We start from the raw sequence: 10,148 nt of genomic DNA, 5'->3' as shown, positions 1-10,148 counted from the left end.
CGGAGGCTCTCCTCCCGCCTCGTCACTGAGCTCCCCTCGCGTGTCTGCGTCTGACAGGGACTCACTCTGCTACATTTGTCACATGACTCTGGGGCTTGGGCTAAAGCCACATTAGCATACGCCTGGCTCCCCTGCACCATCCACACCTCCCAGGGGTCCAGCAAGGTATTGTTGCGGATGTTAGCCGGAGGTTGAAACAGCGTTTGGAGCCTGGAACACGCCATTTGTGGGAATGCACTTGTCAATATCTATTGGGCTGGATTTATTTCGAAACGTTATTAAACCTATTACTATCACAGCTTCCAGAAATCTATTATCCTGAACTTGAATCGTTAACAATGTTTATTGGTGAGGAAAGCACATAAAGATGGAAAAGTGGTTTTGAGCAACATCCCATGTAATCATTCCCTCTCGCGCTCTCTTAATCCATAATTCAGCTCGCCTAAAATATATTTTTTTGCGCCCTCGACGCAGGGACCATTTCATGCCCCATCTCCTCCCCACATCGCCGTTAGCGCTCGTGTTTGTTGTTTGTTGACGTCGCTCAGAGTCAATAGTCAGCATAAACAATGCGCAGTAAACCATCCCAACACGGCGCTCTGAGGACCCCGGCGCGGGCCTGTAGGCTGAGTCCGAGGGGAAAGACCATTACAAAGATGAAGCTGCCAAAACCTTGATTAAAAAATTACAGCGGCGATACACACAAGGCGGTTAACACAAACGCACTCTTCCACCGGCTGATCGTTACAGAAGGCCAAGACAGGGTGTTACGGAATAATTGGTCCTCAACATGTATAGAGTACAGTGTGGTCTTGGGAGACTATGAGGGGTCGTGACTAGGTATGTTAAACTGTTCAGTACAAACTGTGCTGTATATCGTCGAACAAACTCAACGGTTGAACTCAGTTAGATGCTCAGTATTGCCCGACACTCGAATGAGTATTTGGCTCGAGGTCCCAAAAGGTGAGGTGGGGAAAAGAGAGGCTGCTGTAAGTCAGTAAACTCGATTACTGACTCATTATGCTCCCTGATAGTGGCAGCCTAATTCTCCTGTCCATTTCCAAATCCTCTCAAACCCTGTATCAGTGACAAACATTTGAGTTTAGTGGCTTAATCTGTCAAATTTGACATTTCTCTTCTCACACACAGAGCTCATGGTAGCTTTTGGCAGACTTGTGAAGAGGCGGAAGAGGAGGAGGGAGACAGAGAGAGCGGAAGAGAGGGAGAAAATAGGAGAGCGATGGGGAGCGAGCGGGAGAGACTACGAGTGAATGACAGAGAGAGAGAGAGAGAGAGAGAGAGAGGCAGTGTGAGTTGAAAAGAGAGAGAGAGAGGGACACTTTGTAATCCACTTCCTCTCCTGCCGTCGTGGCGGTAACAACAAATGCGTTCCCCCCCGAAACGAGTCTATGTAATGGAGTTCTCTCAGACAGCTGCTTAGAGCTGCTGGCCAATTAGGAAAGAAAAAGAAACATCCTGACTCTTGAGGCTCACAGTGGAGACCACAAAGAACATCTCTATCTATCTCTCTCTCTATCTCTCTCTCTCTCTCAGACACACTGCACTTCCATACTGAAGTCTAAAGAGTGAGGCTTATTAGTGAAGCAATAGCACTGAGAGCCCAATCAATGGCAGCAATCAGTGAAATCTATTCTAGTCTCTGGTTTCTGTCACAACATGCACGCTAACTCCAATATCCTATCACACTGCCAAGGACTGGCTGTCAGAAGCATATTCTCAATCAATAAATTTACATCAGATTTGAAAAAATACAATATTACTTTCCATAAATAGATACCCTGCCCAAAAATGAAATGTCTAATGTATAATGTATTTCAATTCAGGGAGTTTCAATGTATTCACAGACACATTAGGTCAATTCTATGTGATTGACAGGTTTATTGTGAGTGTGTTTGTGGAGTATTTCTGTCCCAATGCTCATGTGCAATTCTAGTATATGCCAAATGTGTGTGTGTGTGTGTGTGTGTGTGTGAGAGTGTGTGAAGGTAAACAAGATGCAGGCTACTGGTCGTCAGCTATATATAGAGCCCAAGTCAAAGGGGAGTATTTCCCAAGGTCACAGGGAAGAGCATGGTAGCAGTGATACAAGCCAGCTCAACCACATGGCTTCCCCTCAACACAGAGCTGGGGAGGGGGGAGAGAGGGAGGGAGGGAGGGAGGGAGGGAGGGAGGGAGGGAGGGAGGGAGGGAGGGAGGGAGGGAGGGAGGGAGGGAGGGAGGGAGGGAGGGAGGGAGGGAGGGAGGGAGGGAGGGAGGGAGGGAGGGAGGGAGGGAGGGAGGGAGGAGAGGGAGGGAGGAGGAAGAGGGAGGGAGGGAGGGGGGGAATAGAGAGCAAGACAGGAAGGGAGGGAGGGAAAGAGGAGGGGGGGGAGAGAGTAAAAGGCAACAGAGAGAGGGAAGGGGACGGAGAGAGCAAGGAAGGGAGGGAGAGAGGGAAAGAGAATGACAGAGTGAGCGAGGGACCAAAAAGACGAGAGAAAGAAACAAAGGGTTTTCCCCAGGAGAGAGAGACGGGAAAATGGAGATGGAGGTCAAAGACTACATCTGTACACCTCCAGAGTATTGTCAGGAGAAGCCTTCAATCCCATCCTTTAAACCTCGGCCTTCTCTACTGCTACACAGTCCGTACCTACAGCTCCGCAGTGTCTCCAGTGTGTGTGGCGCGCGCGCGCTTGTACGTGTGTGTGTGTGGTTGTGTGTTCAATCGCATGATCTAACACGAGGGCATGAGGGCCTTTTACACACACTGTGTTTGCTATTTTTCCCACAGCCTATTTGTCTCCTGATCTTCTGAGCAGCTTAATCCAATATGCAGAACATGTGATTACTAAAGCAGAAAACATGATTATGCTTCCCCTTCGTCCCTGAAACTACAATCCCTGACTTACTGCACAGTCATGCGTACAAGGCATGATGGTCAAAACCAGGGGACAAGGGTCCAATTACAGTGTTTCTTAGTTCTGGTGCTATTTTCTGGTTCAATGAGGTGAAATAATGACGAGTGGAAACAAAAAAAGGGAATGAATCGTTGTTAGGTGGTAATACTTTGTTCTCTAGCGCCAAAGTTCTCCTGAAACTGCAGCTCTATCATTAGTATTGTCCCTACACAATGCTGCAAGATGTCACTCACCTAACTGAAAAAAGGCCCTACAGGAAATCAGTCCAATTTTTTGGAAGGCATCATTGAAAGCCTGTGTGTTTTCTGCTGAATTCTTCTCCTCCTGAGCCTTAAAAAAATAACACAGGCAGTGACTTAGACGCCCTAAAAGAAACAGCAACAGATGAACGTGTCATAGTGCTCCAGAGGTCAGGACCCCTTTTTTGGGGGGGGGGGTTCGGTTTTATCTCTGGATTTTCGAGAAAGACGGGAGTGAGACGGGAGTGAGTCTAAATGGATTGCATTTTTCGGTGCCGTAGCAACACTCTCCAAGTGTGTAGACTGACCACAATGCCAGCTCCCTTGCGACAGGACCTGACCTCTCTCTCTCCCACACACATATACACACACTCCGAATAAATAAATAAATAAATAAAATAATGCTGTCGAAAACGGCTTAGGGGATAATCCTTTAGGACGGGAGTCAAGCTGGAGTACACTACATCGTCATAGAAATTTAATTCTGTCTCACCCCCCCCAAAAAAGAATAGAATAGAAAAGAGAGAGAAAAAAGGATGCTTTTATGGTGATTTTGGGACAGCAGGAGGGCACTGATGTACACACCCCCAGCAGTCGGAGTTTCTGGAGCTGCTCTCTTATCCTCTCCGGCTCACGGGCTTTTCCAGACTTTGTTTGGTCCGCTTGTCAAATCCCTTGTTGGAGTTGCTGAAATGGAGTTTGTTTCAGAGACTTTTAGAGAATTTCCTTTGTGACACTTTAAGGATTGTTGCAATTTCATACAGCTCTCTCTCTCTCTCTTTATCTATCGTTGTATCTCTCTCTCCTTGTCGCCCCTATGTATCTCTAGTGTCCACAGGTCAGTGGCTACTCGGGGCCCCAGAGGAAGTGACCCGGGGACAGGATGTGACAGTGACTAACGACCACGGTGTCACCTGACTGGTGCTGATGAGATTCTGGAGCTGCAGCCAATATGAACTGACCCCTCATGGGCCTCTGAGTTATGGTGCGTTTGAAGGGAAGTGCAACTCGTCATGAAGTAAACTACAAGACAAACAACACTACAAGAGACTCTCCGCTGCAAAGCAAACTCCCAGCATGCACAGCACAGTAGCGCAATATCCCACGCCAGTCGCCTGGAAAAGAAAAAAGCCAAATCCAATTTGAAATTGTGCTTTTAAACTAATCCAGTACAATCTGCAGAGATTTCAAAACCAAGCAAAGCACGCGTCATCGGCTCGCTTACACCTCCACCACTGGACCCAACCCGGTCCAGGACCAGAATAGCTGCTGGTTGTTCTAGAAGAGCTCACTCCTTTGTGTTCCTGCCTCCATATTGCGAGGTAAGGCAAATATTTCACCTTGAGGAATATGTCCCGTAGCTCCTGCCAGCACAGCTACTCAGCATTTTTTTTCCTGGGCTACAGAAATCATTAGCAGCCTCCGTGGGGCATTTAAACACGGACCAAGGTGCTACTTTGATATTCTTCCTTTTCCCTGACATCATAACCCTAGTGATCTCCTAAAGAGATGGGCGGAACCCAGCTTAGGTTTTTTGGGGAACCATGCTATCATCTCATGGTCCGCTGGAAAGTGTGTGTTTGAGAGAGTGAGATGGGGTGTGTGTCCGTGTGTGTCTGTGTGTGTATGTGTGTTTGTGTGTCTGTGTGTGAACAAGCTACTCTATGTGCTACATCTTTGAGTGAGTGAAGTTTTAAGGTTGAATTGAGATGAAAAACGACTGATTCTGGAAGCTTCCAGAGAGTTGTATTTTCCCTTCACTGGCCCACTTCAGTTCTTCCTGCCATCTTCCTGAGGAACACGCTTATAAAAAATCAATTAAATTCTGAAACTTTCACAAACATTGAGAAGCTTGCTGAGAAAGAGAAAGAGAGAGACATGTCTTTTTCCTTCACTTTCCCTTCACTCAAACAAATGGATTCTAATCACATAGCAACAGGGAATTCTAGGCTTGAAGTCTTGTCAAGTAAGTTTTTCAAATTTAATCAGCTCTCTCCATCTTATTCTCCCTTTCTCTATATATCATTCTCTTACTGAGGCATATTGCTAATAAAACCTGGAGTGATTTTGTATTGACTTTCTCCTTGCAGGAAAGTGTGTGTATGTACTATGTATAATAATGAGGGCATCCATCCAATCTGGGTATGAATTTGTGTGTGTGTGTGTGTGTTTGTGTGTGTGTGTGTGTGTGTGTGTGTGTGTGTGTTAGGGAGAGAGAGAGTACATGTGTAAGCATCCAGAGCCCTAAGCTCCCAATTAATCTGTGCACCCCAACACACCTAATGAGCTCTGCTTTAACCTCATCACCTCCCCCACCATCTTGACATACACACACCCAAACACACACAACACCCTTACACACACCATCACAAACACACCCTGAGGCACACAGCACCCTCACACACACACACACACACATCGTAACTCGGCCACCATCCTTACACACACGCACCACAGATACACACACACACGCACCACAGATACACACCCCTGACACACACCCCAACGGTGTGGCCCATTCACACACACCTCTGACCCCCCCACACACACGCATGCACGCACCAGACGTACCGTTCATACCGTTGTAGATGCTCCTGTGGTGAGGCGACAGCTCGTCGCCGGCCGGCCTCCTCTGCACCTCCCTCCCAGGGCTCCCGAACTTCATGTGGCTCTCGGGGCTGCTGCTGTACTGGTGCCGGTGGGTCTCCGGGCTGCCCCCTCCCTGGACCAGGCCGCAGCCCTTGTCGTGGTGCTCGGGCGTCCCTAAATGTGCCTGCCTGGGCTCGGGGCTCCCGCAGCTGCTCCCGACGCTGCCCCTGTGGTGCCTCTGGTAGAGCTCCCCGCTGCCGCCCTGCCCCAGCAGGTGCTGCTTCTGCCCCAGGAGGAGGTCCGAGCCGGGGTGCTTGGCCTGGGGGTTCTGCAGCTGCTGCTGCTGCTGGTGGAGGAGGTGGAGGGGAGACGGCTGCTGCTCGGGGCTCCGGCGGCCCACGTTGCGGCCGTACTTCTCGGGGCTCAGGCCCCGCATGGCGCGGCCGTGGTCGGGCACGGAGACGGAGCCGCAGCGCGGGCGGCAGATCTGGGGGAGGGCGTAGGGGTACTCCAGGCTGGTGCTGCGGTGGCGGCCGGCGGGGTGCTCGGGGCTGGACACCTCCCTGTCTCCCCCTCCTCCTCCTCCTCCTCCCCCGCTGACGCTGCTGCACCTGGGTTTGTGGAGGTGCTCGGGACTGGCTCCGCCCCCGCCTCCCCCACCGCCTCCGCCGGCCACCCCACCCCCGCCTCCTCCGCCCCCGGCCAGGTGGAGCTGCTTGTGGTGGAGGTGGTCGGAGCTGTCGGCCGAGCCGGCGCTGGAGGTGCTGCTCCCGTCGCCCACGTCCCTCATCAGCAGGCCCGTGCCGGGCACCAGCAGCAGGCTGCTCTGGCTGTCGATGGAGCTCCTGCACCCGCCTCCTCCGCCCCCGCCGACGCCGCCGCCGACTCCCCCCAACCCCCCGCCCCCGCCGATGCCTCCCCCCACGCCTCCTCCGCCCTTCTCCTCGTCCAGGAGCAGGCAGAGCTCCTTCAGCTCCAGATTCTCCCTCACCACCTCCTCCTGGCGCGCCTCCAGCTCCTTGAGCTTCTGCAGGTACAGGGTCACCTCCTTCCTCATGATGCTGGCGCTGTAGCGGCCCAGGCGCTGCCACTCCCGGGACACGCGCTTGCCCTTCTGCCGGTCGTCGTCCAGGAAACAGCACAGGTCTCTCAGCTCCCGGTTGTCCTCCTGCAGTTTCTGGTTGATGTCCTGGAGACGGGAGGAGGAGAAAGAGGAGGAGGAGAGGGAGGAGGAGGAGGAAGAAAAGGAGAGGGAGGAGGAGGAGGTAGAGGAGGAGGAGGAGGAAGAGGAGGAGAGGGGCAGGGAAGATAAAGTTATGACTCAAGGCCTAATTATTTTGTTTGCCTGAGGGGATGAGAAACAGTGTTTATCAGCAGTATCTGTTTGAGCGTTCTGCAAACAAATCACATTAAGATACAACAATGCTACAGCGCTTGTGCTTGCCTTTGTTACATTCTTAATGGTCCTGGGGGTTGCTTTGTGAAAAGGATCAGCTTCACAAGCATCCTTTGTTTCTTTTTGTTTATCGTGTATTCTCTCACAGTCAAAATACCCTCTCTGTCTAACGATGTGTTGTCGTGCAGTCAGGAAAGTCTTGACCAGATACGGTATTTAATATGTAGTGTAGTGTAGGGTATTGTGAACATTAGGTGGATGTGGGTAGAAAGGTCAGCTGCTCATGGTTTGTTAGGGAGACTGAGAGCAGTACATGGCCTATGTGATGGAGATCTCTCATCTCATTTGCAACGTGGCAACTTTCCTATGTGACACAACCACCCCCTCCAACACCCAGGCCCCTGCCCTCCATCACTCTATAATTACACACCTCTCTCTCTCTCCTCCCTCCTCTGTCAACCCCTCTCTCCTTCCTTCCCTCCCTCCCTCCCTCTCTCTCTCTCTCTCTCTGCCTCGTGCCTCGACACGTACATCGATGCCTCTCAAATGCATTCTCTCCTCTCTCTCCTTCTCAGTCCATCGCTCGATCCTTCTCTCTCTCCCCCTCAATCCTTCTACCTCTCAATCCACCTCTCCTCCTCAATCCTTATCCCTCTCAATCCATCTCTCACCCTCAATCCTTCTGTCTCTCCGTCTCGGCCCGCCTCTCCCCCCCCCCTCAGTCCGTCTCCCTCTCCTCCCGGTCGACCTCTCTCTCTCCTCCTTCCCTGTCCATCTCGGCCTCCTTCTCCCTTCCTCCCTCTCCTCCTCACTCCGTCTTCACCCTCTCCCCCTCACCCTTCCTCCCTAGTTTGAACCGCAGGCTCTCTCCCCCGTCTAATTAGGCGGTACACAGTTGGCCGTGGGGTCGCCGGCAGCGCCCAGAGAGCCCAGTGTGCTTCATCTCAGCCTCCCCCGTTCTCCTTTTAATGAAGCTCTGAGTGTTCGAGGCGGCGGCGCCTTAAATCAAGTCGATGGGCGTCCAATAGTGACATGGAGCTAGGTTTTTTTTACCCTGCCAGATTCTTCTCCTTAGTTACCTAGAATAGTTAAGGTTGAAAAGAGGATGAGAAGCCAAAGGTGTTTGGAAGTTACGAGTGTTGAGACACTTTGAAATAAGAGGTTTGTTCTGGATGCGTTCCAAGAATGTCTCATATGAAGTGTGTTCGTTGTAGATGGTGGCATCCACTGTAGAGATGTGTAGAGCAGACAACAGGTGTGTGTGTGTGTGTGTGTGTGTGTGTGTGTGTGTGTGTGTGTGTGTGTGTGTGTGTGTGTGTGTGTGTGTGTGTGTGTGTGTGTGTGTGTGTGTGTGTGTGTGTGTGTGTGTGTGTGTGTGTGTGTGATGAAAGATATTTCAGCACATAAAGAACATGGATGATTGACATTTCAAGCGCCCAGACACATACATTAAACAGAACTTATTATGTAAACCTCCAAATTCCATTTCCAGCAGCCCTTTAAACGCAAGGGCACCCCTTGCAAGCTGTGCGCGCTCAGGTGCGCTCAAAACTATGATCTCATCCTTAACAAACGCGCGCCCCTCACCTTCAGCCCCCTGATCTCGTTTAAGTGCAGCTGGAGGCTCCGATTGACTTCCCTGATCAGATTCCCATGGTCCAGAATAACGCTCATCTTGTCGGCTTCAGACCGCCGGAGACGCCGCACCAAATCCTCCTTGCCCCACTTAAGCAGGTCCTCGTCGGAGAGATTGGAGATGTCCTCCGCTGGACTTTCAGTCTTTGTTATCGACAGCTGGAGCTGAGGCTGCGACGGGGTAGCTTTCTCCATTTGTACGGTTCCGAATCCGACAACGGGCATAAAATACTCAAAAGGTCGTTGACAACCTCTGCTCGCATCCGTGTCCAAGTCCAATCAAATCGGAAATACTATCGTTTGAAATGAAATAGCATAGTTGGCCTCACCGTCGCTCCTTGCGCCTCCTCTCCCCAAAAAGCAACAGCTGAGCCCGAGAACGCCGGCTTAGTGAAATAGGCTACAGCCTAGAAAAGGCTACACAGGCGAGGCTGCACTGGCTTCTGCATAACATCTCCCACACACCAGCCTCTACGGAATTTAGCCTAGTTCATGCAAGTTTGCACCGGAGCCAGCGTACGATTTTAGTCCCGTTCGTCTGAAGTAGAGAGATCTTCGGCGGGTAGCAGCAGGCAGAGGATGCGCTCGCCCCTTGTTCCGCACACTCCACGGCATAGGGGAGGATACGCGGTTGCATCGCCGGCCAGAAACTGCACAGGAAAAAGAGGGAGTGTGACTGCAGCGAGGTGCTTGCCTACTCTCTCTCTCTCTCTCTCTCTCCCTCTCTCTCTCTCTCTCTCTCTCTCTCCCTCTCTCCCTCTCTCTCTCCCTATCTCCCTCTCTCTCTCCCTCTCTTCTCTTCCCTTCCGACTGCCACTCGTCGTCACCCAGGGGACCAACTGATGCTGGTGAAAATTGTGATCCGTTTGAATGGAGCGCCCTCTATCGAGCTCGAACACTTACAAAAGTGTCGTCATTGTGATGCTGTATTAGGTCATCTAACATCACCGTAGTTGAATAGTATAACATAAAAAGGCAAAAACTGGTTGTTTAACACAATTGTTCAAATCAGACATCAACGGCGAAATAACACTTATGATTTCCGGTGCACTAACATTTAACCAGACATTCAATCTCCTAATAGCACCTAATCTCATACAATGCTATGTTAATACACCCAAAGTAAAGATATAATGGATCTATGTCATTATCATAATGTAATGGAACAGAGTGATATTATCTTACAATGGGGCCGTTGTAGTGCAGTTTGGGTCTGTTGAACCCGGTCTGAGGCCAGCTAGAGGCACCACATCCTGGACCTTCAGCTCCTCCTCAGAAGGCTGTTCTTCCAGATGGTTCCATCAGCAGTCCTCAGGCCAACCAGGGCACAAAGCTCTTAACCATGCCCTTTACGAGGGGCCCCGCTGGGGA

The 10,148-nt window shown here is 51.0% G+C and overlaps 1 protein-coding gene across 1 annotated transcript in view; it reads right to left on the bottom strand.

Annotated features, from left to right (window-relative positions):
- ccdc85al (coiled-coil domain containing 85A, like) overlaps window positions 1–8,972 on the bottom strand; it is a 16,776-nt gene extending 7,804 nt beyond the window's left edge. Inside the window, exons 1-2 of the mRNA XM_067259625.1 lie at window positions 8,730–8,972; window positions 5,729–6,935 (exon numbers count right to left, since the gene is read on the bottom strand). Of these exons, the coding sequence (XP_067115726.1) occupies window positions 5,729–6,935; window positions 8,730–8,972 (1,450 nt within the window). The remainder of the gene's footprint in view (window positions 1–5,728; window positions 6,936–8,729) is intronic.
- Window positions 8,973–10,148: the final 1,176 nt, after the last annotated feature.

The sequence above is a fragment of the Osmerus mordax genome, chromosome 21 (assembly GCF_038355195.1).
Source record: "Osmerus mordax isolate fOsmMor3 chromosome 21, fOsmMor3.pri, whole genome shotgun sequence".
Taxonomy (NCBI): domain Eukaryota; kingdom Metazoa; phylum Chordata; class Actinopteri; order Osmeriformes; family Osmeridae; genus Osmerus; species Osmerus mordax.
Note: the sequence above shows the minus strand (reverse complement) of the source record. Positions and strands in the feature narration are given on the sequence as shown.